Source organism: Polyergus mexicanus, unplaced genomic scaffold, assembly GCF_030449975.1.
Source record: "Polyergus mexicanus isolate NDT 795.1 unplaced genomic scaffold, iyPolMexi1.0 SCAF_21, whole genome shotgun sequence".
Taxonomy (NCBI): Eukaryota; Metazoa; Arthropoda; class Insecta; order Hymenoptera; family Formicidae; genus Polyergus; species Polyergus mexicanus.
This window is the reverse complement of record NW_027223341.1, coordinates 3,023,131-3,046,454: the sequence shown is the minus strand read 5'-3', so window position 1 is coordinate 3,046,454 and position 23,324 is coordinate 3,023,131. Positions and strand designations below refer to the sequence as shown.

General features: G+C 28.3%; 3 protein-coding genes, 1 long non-coding RNA gene and 1 pseudogene across 4 annotated transcripts in view; 1 reads left to right on the top strand and 4 right to left on the bottom strand.

Annotated features, from left to right (window-relative positions):
- Positions 1 to 10,694, bottom strand: part of LOC138941969 (cytochrome P450 4C1-like) — a 65,735-nt gene extending 55,041 nt beyond the window's left edge. Inside the window, exons 1-3 of the mRNA XM_070311958.1 lie at positions 10,574 to 10,694; positions 7,736 to 7,915; positions 4,849 to 5,006 (exon numbers count right to left, since the gene is read on the bottom strand). Of these exons, the coding sequence (XP_070168059.1) occupies positions 4,849 to 4,996 (148 nt within the window). The 5' untranslated portion in view covers positions 4,997 to 5,006; positions 7,736 to 7,915; positions 10,574 to 10,694. The remainder of the gene's footprint in view (positions 1 to 4,848; positions 5,007 to 7,735; positions 7,916 to 10,573) is intronic.
- Positions 9,133 to 11,174, top strand: LOC138942184 (IgA FC receptor-like). The gene is made up of 4 exons (XM_070312230.1): positions 9,133 to 9,300; positions 9,435 to 9,584; positions 10,385 to 10,798; positions 10,909 to 11,174. Exons 1-4 carry the CDS (start codon positions 9,288 to 9,290, stop codon positions 11,172 to 11,174), a joined length of 843 nt encoding a protein of 280 aa, XP_070168331.1. The 5' UTR covers positions 9,133 to 9,287.
- A 3,137-nt stretch (positions 11,175 to 14,311) lies between these two features.
- Positions 14,312 to 15,861, bottom strand: LOC138942105 (uncharacterized). Its single transcript, XR_011448270.1, has 3 exons — positions 15,648 to 15,861; positions 14,547 to 14,777; positions 14,312 to 14,378 (listed from the first exon to the last, which is right to left on the bottom strand). It is a non-coding gene; the product is annotated as an uncharacterized lncRNA (long non-coding RNA).
- A 341-nt stretch (positions 15,862 to 16,202) lies between these two features.
- On the bottom strand, positions 16,203 to 21,064 carry LOC138942183 (uncharacterized; annotated as a pseudogene).
- On the bottom strand, positions 20,557 to 22,283 carry LOC138942106 (uncharacterized). The gene is made up of 3 exons (XM_070312147.1): positions 22,142 to 22,283; positions 21,734 to 21,930; positions 20,557 to 21,438 (listed from the first exon to the last, which is right to left on the bottom strand). Exons 1-3 carry the CDS (start codon positions 22,267 to 22,269, stop codon positions 21,338 to 21,340), a joined length of 426 nt encoding a protein of 141 aa, XP_070168248.1. The 5' UTR covers positions 22,270 to 22,283; the 3' UTR covers positions 20,557 to 21,337.
- Positions 22,284 to 23,324: the final 1,041 nt, after the last annotated feature.

Genomic DNA, 23,324 nt, shown 5'->3' with positions numbered 1-23,324 from the left:
ATGATATTGTGAAAATTATTGGTACTGGAAAAAACATACTCTTAAATTTAGTTGAAAAAATTTCTATACAAGCTTTGATTAACGAAAGGATTGAGAACAATAATGGGAAATCGTATCAGCGATTCATATACAATGGTATCACTTATCATAGCAATTCTTACAACAGAATGTATAAACGGAATAATAGTATAATACAAACAGAATTAGGTGAATTAATGACGATTAAATCAATTATTTCAGTTATTTTAGAAACTGGTGCTACTGCATTTGTAGTTGTTGGTAATTCGATTGAAATATTAGAAGATATAACATTATGCTCGCATTATAATATCTCATCAGCTAGTTATTGTTATGCTGTGGAAATAACAAATAATATTTTAACCTGTAAACCAGAACAGATTACTAATAAATGTATTCTCTTACCTGGCGATAATGATACAACAAATTATATAATGCCCTTGGTAAATAATAAAGAAACTGATTGATTCAATCACCATGTATGTTTTATGTTATATTTTTTATGTTTATATTATATATATATGTATGCTTATATTGTAATGTTTATATTATTTAAAAATATTGCACAAAGCTATTATTTAAAAAAAGTGTGAAATTTACAAAATATGTATAAAATATACATAATAAATAACATGAATTCGTCAGTAGAAGCAACTAATTCTGTATTTATTATTTGTTCAAAAATTACCCTCAATTCATATAATAATAATATTATAATCCTTCCGAAATATAATATAATTAATTATAATTAATATAATTATATTTACAATTAGTATTTACAAATTAATAACATTCAAATCTCAATTTTAATTATGGGTATGTTAAAAATTAATATAAATATTTATTAAAAATTATTAAATGAATTTAAAGTTATTACTTGTTAGGTTTTAGTTTTATTTTGTATTATATATTATTACAATTATTGTATTAGTCAATTATGTGCAATTATATATACATCAGCTACTAATCGATATTCGACATCAATGACGGCCGTCAATCGATACTTAAAGAAAATTAACACAATGGGTGTTTTCCAACAAAGCAGATGAAACAGTGTTAATACACAGTATCACACGATTGGCTATCAAATGGAATTTTAAATTTCTTCATTTGACAGCCACTCATGTGATATTGTGTACACTATGTGTCATCTGTCTACCTTGCTGGAAAATACCTAAACGACACACAACGACGAGGGAATTATCATAACACTGATCAAATCGATACTAAACATTGACGGTTAACACCAAACAACACCCTACGATGAGGGTCAACCTTTAACCTATACTCATCATTGAAAGTTAAACCACAATTTATATCATACTTTGATGGTTAACACTCAATCTACACTTAAATTTAAATGTTAACCTTCAACTTTGATGACAAACACTCAACTTATTCACAAATTTGAGTGTTAACAAGCTGGAGCGTTGATACAACAAAATATGTTGCCTAATCTAAAAAAACAAACATCTTATATAAAAAATGTAAGTAAATGTCTTTTACTATCTTTTATCTGCATGCTGCAAACTTGCGATATTTGTGCAATTTATGGTCACATACGACCATCGCTTGATCACATAGATTCACGAATCAATGCATTAAAATAACAAAGCATCCAATGTGCTTATTATATTCATTCTATTTTTTTGTTTTTCAATGTCATTCATTTTTAGTGGTGTACTTCTTCGGATGAAGACGAAACATTAATTTCATCTGACGATGAAAATTACAAGCCATCGAACAAAAAGGAAGAAACAAAAACGTTCAATATGAATGGTACTCAGCAACAGCAAGAAAGTCTAATAGCGAACTCAGTATTAAAAAGTATAAAAACTATAAATATTCCCGGGAAAAAAAGTCCATGTATAATTATATATAATTATATATAATTATATATAAAATATATATATATATATATATATATATATATATATATATATAATTGTATAAAATTATATATAAATATATATAATCTCATATACGGTTATATATGACAATATATTACATCATACAGGATTATATATAACTATATATACATCATATGATAATTATATATAATCATATATATTTGTATATATTTATATATGAGCATATTTCATATATAATTAAATATGGGCCATTTTTTCCCGGGTTATCTAATATTTAATGAATACAGTAGTGAACGATGAAACGAAATAAACATTATACATTCAAAATATAATTGTTATTATAAATTAATACAAATTTTATTACAGAAATAACAAAAATAGAAACTGTAGCAGACCGGGTGATACAAAAATTACAAAATATTGAAAATTTAACCCAAAATGTAAGGATTGTCCGTTCTGATGATTTGGTAAGAATATCACTTATATTATAAATTATACATCTATTAAAAGTTTATTTTATTAGTTATGAAAATGTTTGTCTTTATATTTTCTAATATACATTTTACAGGTGCAGCAATTAGAAAAAGATAATGAGAAAATAAATGATAAGGTTAATGTTGAGAAAGTTCTTCCCATTGATACGTCAATTAATAAAAATGAAATAATTTTGTGCAATAATGAAAATATTTTACAGAAAGTCAAGATTGATACAGATGTCAAAATTAATATTGCATCGCCTACAAAAAGTTTGCAAATTGTCAATGATATGACTTGTGTAAGTGAGAGGTATATGTATTACTTGTTATAAATTAATATCTTGTATGTACAAATTGAAATTCTGTATGTTTATGTATTTTGCAGAAAGTCGAAACAGATGTAAAAGTAAATATGGCATCGTCTGCAGAGAATCCGCAAAGTGCGAATAATGCTTGTGTAGACAAGGTATGTACTATATATTCGCTGTAAATTGATCGTATCTTGTGCAAAATTAAAATGTATGCAAATTTTCGTATATTTTTTTATAATGGAAAATGAGAATTTATCTGCAATTTTTAATTCTTTGAGAGTTTTCACTATATTTTATTGTTATCATCTGTTATATAGAATATGATATCACTTAGTCGAGGAGTCAATATTCCGGAAAGTATTATGCGGAAAATTCGGACTTCTGATATTGGTAAAATGACCTGCGATTTAATGGGTCATTTGTTTTCAACACAAGAGATTGCGTGTTCATCTAGAACAGGAAAAAAGAACAACATAAAATCAATAGAAAGTTCAATAGAGAAGAAAAAAAAACCTTTGGACCAAGATCATAAATTTAATGCAATAAAAGGTAAACATTATAAGGATTTTTTTTAATTTATCGCATTTTTAATCAATTAATTGCTATTCTTTTTAATTTGTATTAACACTGTAATATTAATACATATGTATACTGCGAACAAGAAGTATTTGTGTGCAAGAAAACTACGTTAAAATTAAAATGAATTTATAAAATTTTAATAATAATTTATATATTTGTTTACAGATTATGTACTACTCACATTTAAAAATGTGAACAATGCGGAACAGTTATTCAATACTGCAGTAACTAATAAATGTAAGAATGTCGCACGGAACTTCAAAAAAGTCTCGACTTCAGAAAAAGCTTAATATGATTGATTCAACATATAATGCCTATTATAATATATATATATATATATATATATATATATATATATATATATATATATAAGTACAAAACTTGCAGCAAGCTTTAAAAAAAATCGAAAAGATTATTTTTCTTTTATTTAGATTAAATACAAGATTAGATTTTAAATACAAGTTTTATTTTAAATGTATACAAAATACTTTACGTCTTATTTTATTTGATATATTTTATTTGTTATTATATGATTTGTTTCATAAATTATACTTTCCATCGTATTTAGAGAAATAAAAGTTGAATTTTTGAAAGATGTAATTAAAAATAAGAAATCAGAGTTGATTTTTTTTATCATTCATTTACTACTTTGTTTAGGGAATCTGAAATGAAAATGAGAGTAATACCCTAATAAGAGTATATGTATATAAATCCCGCATCTGATGATGATTTTGCATATATTATCGAATGCAAATTGAGAACATTCAAATATGGGGTTTACTCTCATTTGGGTGTTACTTTCATTTGAGGATTCTTATTTTCAGGGTTACCGTCATTTTTAAGGATTAACCATTAACTGAAGGTTAACCATCAATTAACTATCATTTAAAGGTTAACCTTCAATCAATGGTCCGAAATCACACCCAACTTTGAAGGGTTTTTTTGATGTTTTTTTAATGGTCAACACCCAAAAGTTGAGTGTATTTTTCCGTAAGGGATATCCTATAAAAATCCTTAGGATGTTCCACAGGATCTCCCTGGAGAGGTTAATATACGGCTATCATTTACTCTTCCTCAGGATATCCAGAGGAAATCTGAGGATTACAATGGGATATCCTGAGGATATCCTACATGTATGTCCTGGATGCCCTTTGGACGTCCTAAGGACATCCTTGTGCTATCTGGGTTAAATATCTAATAATCTGTGCTTCTTATTATTTGCTTATTATATGCTTCCTATGTTTGTTCATTTTCATTGGGAATGTTATAGAGATGAAATTATATGTATGCCATGATAATATAATATTCAATTAATCTGGATTTTACAATTAATTTAAATTTATTTATTTAACAATCAATTTTTTTTAAATGTTAAATTTAGCGATTATAAAATAATTAATACATTTATTTCTATTAAATAATTATAAAACATTTGTACTTAGTAACAAAAATGATAATTACAGATTCTTAGTTAATAATACAAATAATTTTATTATAATTTTCTTTTTAAAACAACACGTCTTCTGTAGGATGAAATAAATTGTTTCATAATACATATAATTTTTCAATATAATAATATTGTAAAAATTATACCTTTTCTTGTTTCTTCATCCGTATCATCATCATTTTTTATATCCTCGAAAACATATCTCAGCACTTTTTCCGTTTCATTTTTTATACGACGGCGGAACTGACGATCACCCAAATCCGAGATATGTTTTTTAAAATGTTTTGACATCATACAAGTTATCCTGCAATGTATATTCAATTAACAAAACGTTATCCTGTTACATGTTTATCCAATATTAAATTAAAATAAATAATTAAGAGAGTGAGATTTTTTTTCAGAAAAAAAATCCTAACATAATCTCAAAAATGTAAGTTTTAGTTATATATATAAAATAAATAAAAAGGTAAATTTTTAATATTAAAATAATGAAAACTTTGTGGTTGCAAATTTAAATATATAATCAGATAAAAGATTTACCTGTATATTTTTTTAAAAATAATGTGATAAACAAAATAACTACATATTTTGTTTAATTATTAGAAAAAAAAAAAATTTTTAAAGAGAGAGAAAGAGGGGGGGGGGAATTATTGCTTGGCATTTATTATAGATAATTATTTAAATTTGCAACTACGGAGTCCTCATTATTTTAATATATTGTTGCGTCCCTGCGGGTCGTCTGTGACCGTTATTCCTGAATCTGCTGTACCCGTCTCCGGGAGAACGTTGCTAAGGGTTGTTGTTAAACAACGGCGTTCATCTGAAGAGAGATCGGCCATCTTAGAGTCTCGCGACGGATGCCATTCCGGGCGGACGTATTCGAGATTACGATAACCGTTATTGTTCTGTGTTCCTTGTATAATAGTGTTCTGTGTTATTATATTAAAGTTCCTTTCGTTCTTTCAAAGGAGTGTTAATTATTTACTTGCGGTACGCGAGTGTCGGTTGTGTCACGCGGATTCGAGTTATATCGATTTCGATCCGCGGACGCAACATTTTGGGGGCTCGTCCGGGATACAACGGAGCGGACGATTTTCTGGAGAATTGTGTGTTTTTTCGTCTATAAAAATGGAGATGGAACAGGAAAATTCGCCGACGGCAGGAGTTACGACGAGAAAGAGGAGTCGTCTGACTTCAACGGCGGCTACAACATCGGGACCATCATTGGAAACGGTTACGCTTCAGTCAGCGATGCGTGAGATCCGTGAGCTACGCGAGGAGCGATTGCAGCAGCGAACCGATTTTGAGACGCAATTGCGCCAACACGATGAGCAGCGAGCTATATTTGAGGCACAACTGCGCCAACGCGACGAAGCGTTACGTGGAATGGAGCAGAGAATTCGTCTGCTGGATGATAACAACCAGCTAAGTCGCTCTATGAACAGAAATTTTATGCCTAATGTTACGCCTAATTTTGAGAGAGACGCGCGTAATTCGATTAATATTAATACGGAATTAGGCTTTAAATTAAAGCCGGATATTTTTGACGGGACTGTTCCGCTAAGGGAGTTCTTCTCACAGTTCGAGTTAATCGCGCGAGCAAATAGGTGGAGTGACGCTGCGAAAAGCGTCGCTCTCGTATCATGTCTTAGAGGAAAGGCGCGTGCGGTATTGGAGTGTGTCGTTAATATTGAAAATCTCGATTAAAGGCAGATTTAAATCACATCCGAAACCCGATTTATGGTTTATGTTACTTGATATTTGTTAATTTTCTTTCTGTTTCTTTTTCTTAAGGAATGGAAGAAGATGTTTTATAGAATCTTCTTTCGAAATTTGTTCTTCAAAGACCATCATTGAAGACTCTGTCTCTCCCCGGTTTTTGACCATGGTTTTCCCGTGGGACGAAGGGCGAATGCCGAGACAGGGACTTGAGGTGTCCTCTTAGAAGGATGGTGGGTCCACGGGTGTTACCCCCCTCTTGTCCGAAGATTCGCTCCCTTATGTTGAGATGCGGAGATGCGGCAGCATTGGACATTTCCGGAAATCAGGCGAAGAACGGGGGACAGCTACTGCAATTTCAAGATTTATCGAAGTCGATTGGGTTCTGGATTTTGACGGTGCTCGGTAACCTGCAGCAGCAGCTCAGGGTAGGGCAGGAAACCGTTTTTGTACCCTGGAGTCGACATTGGATATTCTTGTCAAGCGGGTTCGATGGCAGTATCCTGTATATTCCTGGAGGGTGTGTGATTGGGGCCGATAAATAATGGCGCTCGGTAACCTGTAGCAGCAGTTCAGGGTAGAGCAGGAAGTCATTAAGGCACCCTGGAGTCAATGCCTTGGAAGAAGAGGACAACGATCAACCCATTTAATTTAGAAGAGCCCTTCTACCATTGATTGTCGGGACGACAATCTTGAAGAGGGGGAGTAGTGTTGCGTCCCTGCGGGTCGTCTGTGACCGTTATTCCTGAATCTGCTGTACCCGTCTCCGGGAGAACGTTGCTAAGGGTTGTTGTTAAACAACGGCGTTTATCTGAAGAGAGATCGGCCATCTTAGAGTCTCGCGACGGATGCCATTCCGGGCGGACGTATTCGAGATTACAATAACCGTTATTGTTCCGTGTTCCTTGTATAATAGTGTTCTGTGTTATTATATTAAAGTTCCTTTCGTTCTTTCAAAGGAGTGTTAATTATTTACTTGCGGTACGCGAGTGTCGGTTGTGTCACGCGGATTCGAGTTATATCGATTTCGATCCGCGGACGCAACAATATATATAATATATACTATTTTATTTATTTCAATTAAACTCAACATTTTTGAGATTATGTTGTAATCTTGTTTCTAAAACGAGATCACCATCCCCTTAATGTTAAAGTAATGATAAATATATATTTAATATGAATATTTTCATATAAATTTTTATTGAACTATTCCACTAAACAGTATTCCATTAAAGTAATCATATATATATATATATATATATATATATATATATATATATATATCATTACATATAACAAAAATATATTTCTTACCAATAATTGTCCAAGAATTCTTCAAAACATTGGTTTTTGTTAGATCAGGTTAGTATGATATTTTTTTTGTCTTTATTATGTTTTCCTTATATAACAATAATATTGTCATATAACCAATAAAAGACAGATTCAAGGCATTTTAAGACCTTTTCGCCCGAAAAGACACACAAAAAAAACAATCTAGAACCAGTTTAATAGTTTCCGTTAATGCAATTATCCATTTTATGGCATAAATAATTATATTATAATTATACGTAACACTAATAGTTGCAATACCCAGATTTATCAAATCGGTTTTACGCTGATCATGAAAATGTAGATTACGAGTGTTTTCAACTAGATATTGCCGTGTAAACGTAAATCAGTGTCGAACGGGATCTCGATCTCACTACCACAAATGTAACGCTCACTCTATCACAATATAAATATACCTAAGTAGCACGTCTTAATGATGTTTCTAAAATCATTATGACATTATTAATACGTCATTTGACGTCACCGTGCTGTCTGGGTACGTGAGCCGAAGTTCCGTCTTATATCATTTAAAACAAACAGATATATCGCCTTTCTTCTACATCTACACAATATATTGCACAATCTTTATTACGCAATCCATAACAATCTTTAATATTTATTTTATGCAATATACTATCTTATTTTATTTAGAGTACTTACTAAACCGAGAAGCGTAGATGTGTTGCGCAAAGCCAGTGAAAGTAAAGCGTTTTTTACGCAGTACATGTATGTACCCAGCATGTACGTGCGTGTTCTCAGTTGGTACGTGCCCCTTCCACCACGGCACCACGGTGCTCTTGGTGCTGGTCGGCTCGAGTTTGTGGCATCACTGTTGTGTAGTGAAATTCCGTTCGACTATGGAAAAATCTATAAATACGGGGCCACGTATTTATAATATTTAATGGCACATAGTCACACGTAGTTTAGCATGGGCTAGTTAATAATACATTAGTAGTAAGTTCTCTAAGTAAAATAAGATAGTATATCGCATAAAATAATTATTAATGATTGTTATGGATTGCGTAATAAAGATATATCTTTACTTAGAGAACTTACTGCTAACGTATTATTAACTAGCCCATGCTAAACTACGTGTGACTATGTGCTATTAAATATTATATAAAATCTATAAATACGTGGTACCGTATTTATAGATTTTTCCATTGTCGAACGGAATTTCACTACACAACAGTGATGCAACAAACTCGAGCTCGCCAGCACCAAGAGCACCGTAGTGCCGTGGTGGAAGGGGCACGTACCAACCGAGAACACGCACGTACATGCTGGGTACATACATGTACTGCGTAAAAAACGCTTTACTTTTACTAGCTTTGTGCAACACATCTACGCTTCTCGGTTTAGTAAGTACTCTAAATAAAATAAGATAGTATATTGCATAAAATAATTATTAAAGATTGTTATGGATTACGTAATAAAGATTGTGCAATATATTGTGTAGATGTAGAAGAAAGGCGATATATCTGTTTGTTTTAAATGATAATTCGTGTTTGAAAACAAAATTAAATCAATCTGCATTATGAGTGTCGTAGGTAAGTATGATATTACGTAAAATAGACCAGTAAGCAAAAGCAGCTTACGCGCACACTTTTACCATTTTTTCTAGAAAATGTACAAAAAAAAGATATATTTTACATAATTTTACTGAAAGATGGCTTGGTTACAGTACCGAAACTATGGTTAACAGATGATAAGAAATACACATTTTGGCCATCTAATGTGCATACAGCACAATGTATCAATTTGATTAAATCTTGTGCTGAAGTAAACGTACAATGGGAAAAATACGAGATAGAATTTATATATGGAACAGCAGGTTTGTATCTATTCTTAAATTATGTATACATTCATTAGACTTGCAATAATTTCAGTCGCTTGATTTTAATTATTGATTTAAATTTAAATTTTAATCATGCATATTTTATGCTGAATCATTGACTTACATAAATATTATTTTAAAAATATCAGTTTTACAATTGTCTAAAAATAAATTATTTAGTATTGTAAATTCTTGTAATTATATTTCATGTTTTTACTTAATCAGTAATATTAAAATAATAGTACTTTAATATTGAAAAATTAATATTTATTATTTGAGTACAATAAAGAAATCTAATTTTACAATAAATAATTAGAATATATTATATTTTAATGCTACAATTAGATAAAAGCCTGGGAAAAAAGTTCATTTAATCATATATATTTATATACAATTATATACAATTATAGATATATGACCATACATAATTACAATATATAATTGTATATAATTTTATATAATTATATATGATTATATATGGAATATAATCACTTACCAGAAGCATTTTATGTAAGATCACATATTGTAATCTTACATCTAATGCTTCTGATAAATAATTATGTTTGATACATAATTATATATGATGATAATAATCAAAATAATTAAGATGACAATTGTCAATAAATATTATATACGTAAATGTATATGTATATAATTATATAAGATTATATATGGGCATATTTTATATATATTTATATATGAACGTTTTTTTCGCCGGGAGTTTATCAAAAGAATCATGATTTTCATCAACTATAAATTTATTGAAGTACAAATAAATAATTTTCTTTGATCAAAAGAAACTTATAAAAGGGCTCGAGAAAAGGAAAAATTAGCAGAGAAAGTATCCGACATTAATACTACTTCAGATGAAGAAGAAAACAAACGTAAAAGAAAATTACGGAGTAAGAAAATATTTACTAGTTCTGAATCTGAAAGTGATGATGTTTCTGTTGTTGCAAAATTGCCAAGGAAAAATAAATCTCTACCTCTACAATTAATGTATCCAAAACCGCCATCTTTAAAAGCTACATCTGTATCCAGTGTAACGAAAAATATGGATCATATTGAAAAAAATAAATCAGATTCCGATATTGAGAACGAAGAAGAGATTGGTAAATATCAGACATCAAACAATTCAGGTCCTCTGAAAAATACAAATGACAACTCTTGTGAAAAAAATGTGGCACATAACACAAATCAAGAAGCTACGGGTAAAAATGTTTTCATGTTTGGAATATTATTATATAACAATAATTAAAATTTAGTTTTCATATGTAATTATAAATTAAAAAAAATAACATTATTTATCTTTTTTTTGCAGAAGACAAAAATTTCAAAACATTCGTTATTAAAAGTTTGGTAGATATTACTAATCGGATAAAGAGATGCGAGTTTTTATTGAAGAAAAAACAGAACAATTCTTCTGAGCAATTGGAAAATCAGATTTATGATACTGAGAACAATATTTTAGATGAAAAATTTCCCATGAAAAATCTTGATGACGTAAGAAACATTGAACAGCAATTAAAACATGATGAGACATTTAAAAAACAAGTTGTAAGTACAGATGAAAATATTATTGAATAATTGTATTTTTTACTTGTCTAGAAAAGTTTAGACATTTTTTAAATTTTATAACATTTCTAATTATTATTATTTAATTTGCCCTCTTTTTTGAAAATGTATATGGTATAATATCATTACAAATACCCATTATCAGAATTAATTTTTTTTACAGAAAACGGAACTTTATTTCTGCTCACAAAATACTATGAAAAAAACCGTTACGAAGATTATGAAAATATTGTTTAGAGACGAAGTAGCTGCAAAATTCAGTTGGACTGGACAAAAAGAAAACAAACAGAAATTTGAAACATTGTTTTTATGGAAAATTATATTTGGTAAGTATAGATTTATAATTTATTTAAATATGAAATTTTATTCAAAATTTCGTTTATTTTTATAAAAGTAGGGTTGCTAATATATTACAAAACATTTGTAATATTTATATAATTTTGATAATTATATCAATTTATTCAGTTTTTTAGTAAACTATCTTTAAGAAATTAATGAAATATTATTGGTTTAGATATATAATTAAATAATTGTGTTATTTAATTTCTATCAATATTGAAAGATAAATATCCTTTAAAAATATATTAGTAAAGAATATATTTTAAATTCTAATAAAAATAATTTATTTTTATATTGTTTTATATAAAAGTAATCTTATGAAAAAAATTGATTAAAAAATCGATCTTTTTTATAATAAATTATCAATCATAAATAATATAAGATAATAAATGTATAATTTAACTTAATGAAACATGCTTATAAATATTATGTTTTTTGTAAAGTGAAGAAGGATAATGCCATTTTTAAAATTTTTGTAATTATTTTTTAATTATTAATAAAATAAAAATTATATTTTTGTATACAAATGTTAATACTGCTTTTTGAGATTTAAAGGAGTAAACATTTTTTGAAATATATTGTAAAATTATTAATAATAAGCGACACGTTTAAACTCTATTTTTTGCGTGGCACGAAATTTCATATATTCTATTTTTTGCGTGAACTTTATTTCACTTTAATAAAAAAAAAACATATTTACATTAATAATACCTAAATTTATTTTTTAATACGTTCTATGATTGTTTTAGGTGTTATAAGAAGTAAGTTCAAGGATGTCAATGAAGGGGATGTAAGCGCACCTCTTAAAATTTGGTTATCTCACGCACAGGACCGAATAAAAAACAAGAGACAAGAATGATTATTTTCTTAAAATAGAAGTTAATTTGGAACTTAATGATATGCATTTACATTTTATATGATTTCTTGTTAAAGTTAAAATTTCTGTTTATAAGATACTTTATTTGTTTAATCTTAAAATTATAAAGAAAGGTTTTATTTAATGAAAATAATAAAATTTATAATTTTTTTCATTTTCTCATATATCACACTGATTAATATAGACAATATTTATAACCATTTGTAACATTAATTTTAGAATTATTATTCATGAAATATTCATAAATTTTTAAATTATCAAATTTAACATAGTTATGATATTCCCGATAAGTTAAAATATTGTTATAATATTAAATAATATTACTTTTTTAATATTTATAGAATATGATTATAATATTAAAAATACTAATACTTTTTAAGTTTATATAATATTACAGTAACATTAAATAATATTATTTTTTCAATATTCATATAATATTATCAAGAGCTGACATGTAACCATCTATTAATATTTCAGAAATATTATTTAATATTATATAATATTACTAGAATATTAAATTTAATATTCTCAGAATACGCCTAGAATATTACTTAATGTTAAATAATATCACGCGCTTATAGGGTTTTTGTAAAGTTTGTAACAAAGTAAAGTTGTAAATTTGCTGTCATGCCATGCATGGCAAGGCTTGCTCTGTTATTTGCGTGAATTTTGCATCTCGTTGTGCCAGAGTATAGTTTGTTCTGTTTTTTTCGTAAATATGTTATCATACTGTGTACAATAAGGTTTGCTCTGTTCTTGTCGTAAATTTGCTATTATAGCGTGTATAATAAAATTTGCTACTAATTGATGTAAAGTTTGTGTTACACCGTGAATAGCATCATACATGTTCTTCTTTGCGTAAAATTTACGAGCAAACCTTTTTCTATTATTTACAGCATCGTGAGACAAAAAATGTTGCCGTCAATTTGCTTCAAACTTTTTGACAAACCAAAACAAGACAAACGTTTGCTAGACAATTGTTGTCAAAATTAAAGCAAACCTTGTCGCAAAGCTTTGGCAAAACGTGATTTTAACATTCTTGGCTATCTGGGTTTTAGCCCGGAATTTTTAAAAATTTATAAAGTTAAGAAGTGTGTATATTAAATGCAAATAAAAAGTCATTTTCTTACCAATGCTTTCATTAACAGAAATCTGTTTATCTGAGGATACAGCCCTTTTGCATTGCGTTTTACTTTTTATGAAGTCTTATTCTGATCTGACAGTATCTGGTAAATCTGACAATGAGTTTGATCCTGCAAGAGATAAAAAAGAAGAATAACCAAACATAAAATCAAGAAATGTGTATAATAAATGTAAAAAAAAGTCATTTACTTACCAATACTTGCTTTGATAGAAATCTGTTTATTTGAGGATATAATCTTTTTGCACTTTTTATTATTTATGAAATCTGCTTCTGATCTGATACCATCTGATGAATCTGAATTTGATACTCCAGGAGATAACTCGTCAAATAATGAATTTTTGGGAGACTTAGGAATAGTTTCTTCAAATTGAATGAAATTAGTTTCTTCAAAAGAATTTGAAACTTTTGCAGAGTTAACTTGAGGCACAGTTCTTTGTTTATTCTCATAGCTTTGTTTATATAGATTGAGTTTAGATCTCACTTTTTCAAGTACAGTTAAATTTTTTTTTAGGATTATTTATTGAGGTTTTCTGTTTTACTATATTTTTCGAAGTACTGTCTTCACAAGTAGATATTTTGACCGAATCGATTGAATTATTAGAATTCAAATTTTCTGAGCAGAGCAAAGATTGTTTCCTAACAAGATTCTGCACAGTATCAGACTGCATAATATCAGAATCAGGAATTGACTTGAGATTCGTATTTGCATTTGATAAATGTTGGCAGATGGGATTGTTGCTCATAACATTAACATTAAGAATATGCTTTTGGTTTCCATCTGAAGTGGATGAATCAAGATTGTTTGTAAAATCTTTTTTTTTAATTTTAGAGCATGAAGCTGGCTGGAGATAGATATCTAAGTAATAGAAAAATTTCTGATGAGTTGAATTCTTGTCAATAAACATTAAAAAAATTACATTGAAATAACTTTCATTATTAAACTTTCTTAAAAAAGTTTACTTTTGCACAAATAACTAAATAAAATAGAAAAATTTAAAGAAAATTTAATCAAGTCAAATCTCACTTGATAAATTAAGCTTCTTAATTTTATGGATCTTCATATCCTGAGATTTGAACGGAACTTTTGGAGGCGCAGGAAACTTGCTTTTCTTTTGAATTTCGATGTCTGAATCACTATCAGTTTGTATGATTTTACAAAATCGCTTTCTTTTCCCTTTTCCAAGTTTTTTATCCGTTTCATAAGCTGAATTTTCTTCAAAACCTTTAGCACCTTTTCTAGCATTAAGATAATGACCTAGAAAAGCGAAATACATATAAGTGATGAAAATACATAATAATCACGCTTGAAAGAAAATTAAATTAAACTATAACAGCTGAAATAAAAGAAACGAATAATAATCCATTAATATAATATAATTAATAAAATTTAACATGATTGAACAATATTCAAATTACTATTTAAAAAAATTAAATATTTTATGTAAAACAAATATAATTTTCTATAATAATTAATTTTTGTATATTGATTTATCTCCATAGTATCCATATATATATATATATGATGGATACTATATATATGAGTATTATATATATATATATATATATATATATATATATATATATATATATATATAATACTCATATATATAGTATCCATCATATATATATATATATGGATACTATGGAGATAAATCAATATACAAAAATTAATTATTATAGAAAATTATATTTGTTTGAGTACTATATGAGTACTATATATATATATATATATATATATATATATAGTACTCATACACAGAAACGATATACAATAAAATCAGCTATGCAGTAAAAATCAATATTATTTGACATAAAAAATCAATAACAGTTTACAGATGATCGATACGTATACGTGTAAATACACAAATCTAAGCGCGCAATTTTTACGCGATGTTATTGATAATCTTTTATCGCTTATAAATCAAAGATTATTATATAGCCTCGATATTTTTGTATTAATATTTTTACTCTATTTTACTTCCACAATGTGTTACTAAAGTTTGGGTGATAATTGTGAGATATTCTGTATACTCTTTTTGACATTCCGTTTTTTGCTAGCAGATGAAGACCAAAAAAAACGATACGAACACTTTTCATTCAACCCAATATAATATGATATACTTACTATACCACCGCTTGATTTGTACAGGACAAATAAGCCAATCATCTTCAGGATCTCTCCCTTTCTTTGCATAAGTACTTGCCAAATATGGCTTAGGAGGCCAATACACAACTGCATTTTCTGTCTCATTTTTTTCTTTTAACCATTTACGATGTCCAACATCAAAACATACATCATCATTTTCATCATTGCATTCTTCATCTTTATTCTCCGTAAGAAATTTCGCAACAAAAAATTAAAGAGAAAGAAGAAAGAAAGAAGATATTATTATAGAAGAAATTTTTTTAGTATTGTTCTTCTTTTTCAATATTGTACTTTTCAGAGTTAAAAAAAATTCTATAAAAATATTATAAATGGATAAAAAAGAACAGTATTGAGATTTCAAATGCTAGAAAGAGCTTGAAAATACATTATAAAGTTGATTAGTCTTTGGAAAGTATATTAAATATATTTATCATATTTAATCTTTACTGCCTAAAAAAATTTTTCACTTATTTTAATTAAAAATATATATAATTCTTTATATCTTTCTGATATATTGTATTATTTTTCCTTTTTATTGCGAATTCTCATTCTTGATATGATTAAATTGATACAATACCCTTCAATGAATTGCAAACATTGTGTGCAATAAAGGGATGCTGAGGTACGATTCGCTGTGAGGTATATGAATAAGCCAACATTTTGACTGTATATTGGATAACTGAAGAACATTCCTTGTTGTACTTAAGCGGCTTACTTTCGAAATACCAAGAACAGAAGAAGGTAGTGGATAATCATAATAATCTACGGAGTGACGATATTTATTGCCCACTACGCACACAGGATTGTCATTTCTCTGAATAATATTTGTTATGATCATAATATCACCATCTGATGTTTTTAGGCAAGAATCTCGCTGTCCCAGCTAGAATATAACACCATTCACAATCATCTTCTTATACTGAATGCCTGGCGTTGTTTCAGTTGGGTCAATATGTCTCTGAGAAAGAATAATGTTACTTCCATCATAAGGTAGACGAATAGATCGAATTCTGTCTTTTTCCAGGTCTCGCTTCGCAACTTGCTCAAGCGGTTTACGAAAGGATCGAAGAGATTCTTTGATTGATTTCAATCGATTCTCAAAAGTAAATGCACTAAAACTGTCTAGTTCTCCATGTTCAGCACATTCTTTAGCCAAATGAAAAATAGAGTGTACATTATAAACAATGAATTTTTCTCCATATATTGCATCAGAATGAACGATAAATGTTCTTAGCAACTCATTAGCATAGTTATGCATTGTGCGAAATAAAACTGGACTGGCTAAGATATAAATAGCAGCATGAAGAAGGAGATAATGCTTGTAAATGTTTGAATCTAATGGTCCAAAAAAGATAAAGATGCCATCATAAATACACATTCTTCGTAACTCAGTGCTTTTATAGAAATGTGCTTTTGAAAAATCTTGGCGCTTTCTATTAAAATCATTTGGGCAATACTTCAGACTAATTTTAAGTCAGAGATGGATGCAACGGTATCTAAACTGAGTCTGAAATGACCTTTCCATTCAAGCCATGTCATAAGTAGCCTCTTGAATACTCCAGAATAAACAAGATGCATCGCATCCAAACGGGAACTGTGATACCATTTTACTTTCCACAATAAGAAGAGGAGAATAACCTTGGTGATGAATTGGTTGATCTTGATTTTGAAAAGATTCATCAGTACGAAGTGGTTTATCAAGATCAGCAAAAGTCATTCTGTTGGCAATCCATTTGCCAACTACCGTGCATTTTTCACAACCACCATATCCATTATGTCCAATAATACATTTTATAAAAGCGCGTGCAGGGGCATCAAGAATATAATGGCGTACACTGAACTTAAACCGTGATCCATTACATTCAAATCCATTCTTAAAGAGATCATTTAATTCAATAATCAAATTCTCTAAATAATCATAAACATTTTGAGGATCTTTGTGTCCAACATAAAGTCCAATGATAAATGGTTCATTTAAAGCTCCAACTAATTTACCTAACATTGGCCAAAATTTCAAGATTGAACTATTTGAAACTGGAAGTCCATCCATATTAATATCAATTGTTATTTCACCATAGCGTAATAAATATTCGCCAACATCAAGTGCATTCAAGTTCTGTTCGATTCCTTTATACCAAAATCGACCACCATTTTCAAAGTCAATAACAGGAATACTAGAGGGTGTATTCAGCAGAGTTTTATAACTCTTTGGACAACTGGGAAAAGCAGGATGCAGCCTATTCAAAAGGTTATCAAGCTTTTTCATAGATACATTTCCACTTTCCAAGGCCCATTCACTAAGAGATTCGATTACATATTGCTGTCTCTCTTCATCATTTTCAAAAATTAATAAATCATCATCACTCGAATTGAAATCTTCTGCTTCATTTGGATGACCTGTGGCTGGAGAATTTTCATTTTGAGCGATATCTAATTGAAATGCATCTGCTTCAATAGCTTGATTACCAAGATTTTCATTTTCAACTTGGACATTGTCTTCTATTAATGATCCATCTTTATCAGATAAAATAATGTATTGCTCCTCAGTAGTATCACTTGTTTCACTATCAGTTCGATTATCACCGTCACTAGATGCAACATTTTGATATTCAATCAATGCCTTAATATTTTCCAATCTTCTGCGTTTGATTTCTTGACATATTCTATTTCTCTGTGCTTTACGCTTGGAAGATTGATGGAGCTTTCGAGCAACCTGATTCAATTAATGCCACAACAAAACATAGATCAAGAATTGCAAATTATAAATTTCAAATACAATAAATTTTTTAAAAAATATCAAATTATTCAATTATTCAATTGAGATTAACAAGAATATGAAATTAATTTCTGAATTACAATTAATAATTCTGTACACATTTGTGATGTGTAAGAAAGGTTGTGATGGAAAGAAAGGATAATGTAAAAAAAGATTATAACTTATTACAATTCTTATATTTCTGTTCTTACATATATTAGATACATGACAAGAATACAGTTTTTACTTTATTATGTGAATACATGCTTGCAGTTTATTTTGTATACTGTGTGTTGAAAAAGCTACATTTATAAAGCTATATATTTAGTAGATAAGAAAAATAAAGCTTTTCATAACGGTCAAACCCAAATATTGTTTTTTAAAAATTAATGTTAGAAAATATATTATTTTAAAAAAATAATGAGTTTCAAATATATATATTCAATTATCTATATATATGTGTGTGTGTATGTGTGTATGTCAGTATTCTAAATAAACTGTTTTTAAATATACACCTTTTTTTAATTTACTCATATAATAAAACTGCATTTTTTTATGTAATCTTTTATCTAATATATGTAAGAAGAGAAATGTAAAAATATATTCTTGTAACAGTCAAATCTAAATATCATATGTTAGAAAATATGTCTCGAAACATAATGAGCAATCATTGTTTTAAATACATGTATTTAATAACAGTCAAACTCAAATATATTATTCTTAGAAATTAATGTTAAAAAGTATGTCTTGAAACATAATGAACGATCACTATTTCAAATATGTGCATTTAATTATGTTAGCATTGTAAAGAAAGTGCTTTTAAATATAAAATTTTTTGTTAGATAAATTACAAAAATTACAAAAATTTACATAAATTATTAAAATCACCTAGAATGAATTTGAAACCATTCAATAATATCTCTTACTTTATTTAATTTTAAGAAAAATGTTTTAGATTAGATACGATCTCTAGATAAAGCTAAATGTTGAGAAGCAACCAATATTTTACAATTTATATTTATAATTTTTCTATTATGTCATCTAATTATTTTTAAGAATATTATTTGATAAATGTTTACATTTGATCTATATTCTAGTATGCTAGAATTACAATCAATGTTAATTTGTACATAAAATATTTAGATATGTGTAGTTAATATATTCCATATATATTTTTAGTTATTTAAGAAGAATGCATTTTACTTAATGTGCAAAGATTTATTCATATTATTAATAACTGTAGGACTTTTGAAAATTTATATTCGTACCGTGCATTTTCTGTTGAAAGGTATTTATAATATATAAAAAAATCACAATGTCCTTTATATTTATTAAAATACTAATAACACAAATATAGATACTGGCTTCAACCGGGTAACTCGATAGAAATACTCTCCTTATAATTACGAACAGATAATGTATAACCGTGAGCAGGGAAAACAAAAATGCGCGGCGAACAAAAAAACGTACTTGCAAACAACTTTCTCGTGTCGTCTCTTAGTTAACAATGCGCACTGTGCAAATAACGACTCATGAATCGGCGATGACGTAGTAGTCGCGGTGCGCGCAATTATGCTATGCGCGCAGTCGGTAATATAACTCCCGTCAGTGAGAAATATAGACGTCTAATAGATACCTAATAGACGTTTTTTCATTCGGTATTTCTCATTGTGATATTTAATTGTTATTTATTTTTAAATTGTTTTATATTATAATACAAGTTGCAAATTTGCAGAAAAACGTTTCTACAATCAATAGAAATAAAATTTTCGATTAGTTAAAAAATGGTTTAACTGGATACTAATTTCAACCATAAACGACATGGCCATCTAATAGCCGTCTTTCCGACCCGTCATTTCTCATTGGGTACATAGATGATGTTGTTCGTATTGTAGCAGCTTTAATAAACCTCCAAGCACCTATTATAAGAACATAATCATTTATAATTATTAATATAAAATTATATTATACGAAAAATAAAAAATTAATTGTTCACATAACAAACTTTTTATTAATGCATATTTTATCTTAAAATAGAATTCATCAATTTACAATAAATATTTTTTTTTCCAGAAACTGATAGCTTGTTCTGTTACAGCTGTAGTATAATCTTTATCATAATCTACCCAAACTGTTGTCACTTTTCTATTATTTTCGAAATCAGGATCAGCAACACAAAATAAACCCTTTTTTGTATTTGTAGCTAGTATTTGAAGATTTATTTGTGCTTTGCACTTAGAAGCTACTTTTCCTTTCGATGGAAATCGAGAAATAGCTTTGTCTGAATTTGGACACTTCACTTCCACAATAAAATCAATGCTTATAGCATCCGGAGAAGCTCCCAAAATCGGGTAATTTGGCATTAAAAAAAGACCACAATTTTTAAGTTTTAGCCTACTATTTTCTCAACTTTTTTAAGTACTTCTTTCTCAAGACATCTCCCTCTTTCCATTTCTTTTGTATCATATACTTTGGATGCGCCAGTGATCCGCTGTACAAGACTTCCATCTTCGGTGTTACAATTTGCAGCTTCATGTAATATCGATGCAGTTATTCTACCGTAGCGAAGTTCGAACCATAAATGGCTGTTACTTCGCATTTTAGTTGCATTTTCCGCTTCAAAACATAATTCTTTTGACATTTTGGAAATACAAAATATTAAAAAATCATCTGCAGTTTTCCTGCCACATGCTGAAAACTCAACAATCAGTCGATGCATTGACAATGAGTATAATCGGCGTTCCTTTAGTTCAAAATGATGTTGCGATAACTGACTGTCAAATTGCTTCTCCTTGGCTATTTTCATAATGTCCTGCAGAAATGTTGCGTTGCCAGGAAAATTTTCTATATTCTGTACTTCTTTTTTGTACAATTTCTTAGTTTCAATGTATTTTTTAGTTGCTCCAATAGTTGATTAAACAACCTTTTTCCAATAACAAGCAACCTCTGTCGATGCTGGATTTTCTGTTCGTCTGTGGATCCACATTAAAAAGGCTACCGAATATTTACAATCACCTAAAAATATAAATAATAACATTTACTAATATCTCGCAGTAATTTGCTTAAGTTTATATGCAAATATAAAATCAGCGTTGTCATCACATAAAGCATAAAAAGTCGAAATACTTGTTCAAACACCGTATTTAAATGAGAAGTGTTTATCCATAGGATATTACAGAACATCTTTTATATAATAAGAACATAGTTTTCATTCTTGAAAAATATAACTTTAAACTTTTTTCGAATACTGCATGCAAGTTATAGTAAACATTGATTCTATATTTTGGTTCTGAGAATAATGAAACTATACCTAACGACGCTGCACAATCATGGCATTCAACACTGAACACTTTCTCTTCTTCTTCATCCACGATTAAAGTTACTGAATAACTTTTACTTCTTACTCGATGCTCCGGACAAATCCTTGCCTTCACAGTGAACTTTGAACTCTCTCGTTTTAGGCAAACATATCCTATTGCTGAATCTCCATATGTTTCTCGACATGTCCTGTATTTAAAATTATTTTGTACATTTAGGACTAATTGTTCAAACACTGATTAATAGATATATGTACTTTAACAGACAATTAAAAACATAACCTTAAAATATACATAAAACACACAGACCTTTGTATTTAAAAGTAGATATATATTTTAACTACGGATACAACAATTGAGTCTTAATATAAATTAATGAATTTCTTGTTATGTATACTTACGCAGATGTTTTTACTCCTCGCATTTCGGCAGCATTAAAGCGGTCGTCTTCTCTAATAAATTGATACACCATTAGCGCATCAATTTTTGGCAGATTTGTTGAATTTGCCTTAACATACCCCGCTTCCATTTTACTCAGTTCGTTAACTATTATTTTTCTTTAAAAAGGGTCAAAAACGTTAACGATCTTCTTGTTCCCTGTACTAGATCGATGGCTTAGTAACGAAGTGACGTCACGCACGAACTAACCAATAACGAAGCGTTTACAAGTCACGTAAAAATTTTAAATTTTAATCATCTTTCTTTCTTTATTTTAAATTATTTATTGTTGATGGAAAATCTTCAAAGCTTGGAAATAATTTTTTTATAATATATACTTTTGATTAAAAATAAAATTTATATAACATTTTTTTTTATAATACCCTATTGTCTGAAAAAAAAAAACAAAATAAACGTTTTGTATATTAAAATATAAAAAATATAAATATTTTATAATAATACTTATAGCAGGGTTGTGCCGTAGATTTGAAAATTACGTCTACATGAATTGTTTACATGGACTTTTTTCATAGACAATCTAAACTATGTAAGTTTTATAAATTAGATGTCAGAATGCAAAAAAAGAATGATTATATTATAAAATAGTTAATGTATCTATATAAGTGATTTTAGTAAAGTAAGGCAGAAAAAAATGTAACGCTATTGTATAATAACTTTTTACGACTTACGTTTTTCTCTGCCTTATTTTACGTCCATGACTATGACAGACACCTTATCCCCTGTCATCAGTCTTTGGCTGCTTAGATTTCTATTTGTAATTATGTTTCAAGCATGAAACATAAAAAACGAAATATATAAAAAATCTTTGACAAACCATATTCCATAGATTATTCATTATTGATATAGATGACATGTTACACATAGTTTACATTGCGTAGACATAGACTATAATAGTTTATGGATAAATGCCCAACCCTGATTTATAGTAAGTAAAACATAAATATTTATAGTAATATTTTATATATATTTACAAAATATATATTATAATTGATTCTATATATCTAATAATAGAATTAATCATATTACAAATATATATTACAAAATATAATACAAAGATTAATACAAAATATAATTTACAATGTAATACAAAATAATTTATTACATGAAAATATTCGAAATATTCGT

What these genes read in the sequence shown, in the direction of transcription:
- LOC138942106 (XM_070312147.1), bottom strand. Translation starts at nt 22,269, where the DNA reads ATGGAAGCGGGGTATGTTAAGGCAAATTCAACAAATCTGCCAAAAATT. An exon ending in CGAGGAGTAAAAACATCTGC is followed by an intron (nt 21,931 to 22,141) that starts GTAAGTATACAT and finishes TTTTAAATACAG; the next exon opens with GACATGTCGAGAAACATATG. An exon ending in TGATTGTGCAGCGTCGTTAG is followed by an intron (nt 21,439 to 21,733) that starts GTATAGTTTCAT and finishes TTATATTTTTAG; the next exon opens with GTGATTGTAAATATTCGGTA.
- LOC138942184 (XM_070312230.1), top strand. An exon ending in ATTTATATATGGAACAGCAG is followed by an intron (nt 9,585 to 10,384) that starts GTTTGTATCTAT and finishes TTTGATCAAAAG; the next exon opens with AAACTTATAAAAGGGCTCGA. An exon ending in CACAAATCAAGAAGCTACGG is followed by an intron (nt 10,799 to 10,908) that starts GTAAAAATGTTT and finishes TTTTTTTTGCAG; the next exon opens with AAGACAAAAATTTCAAAACA.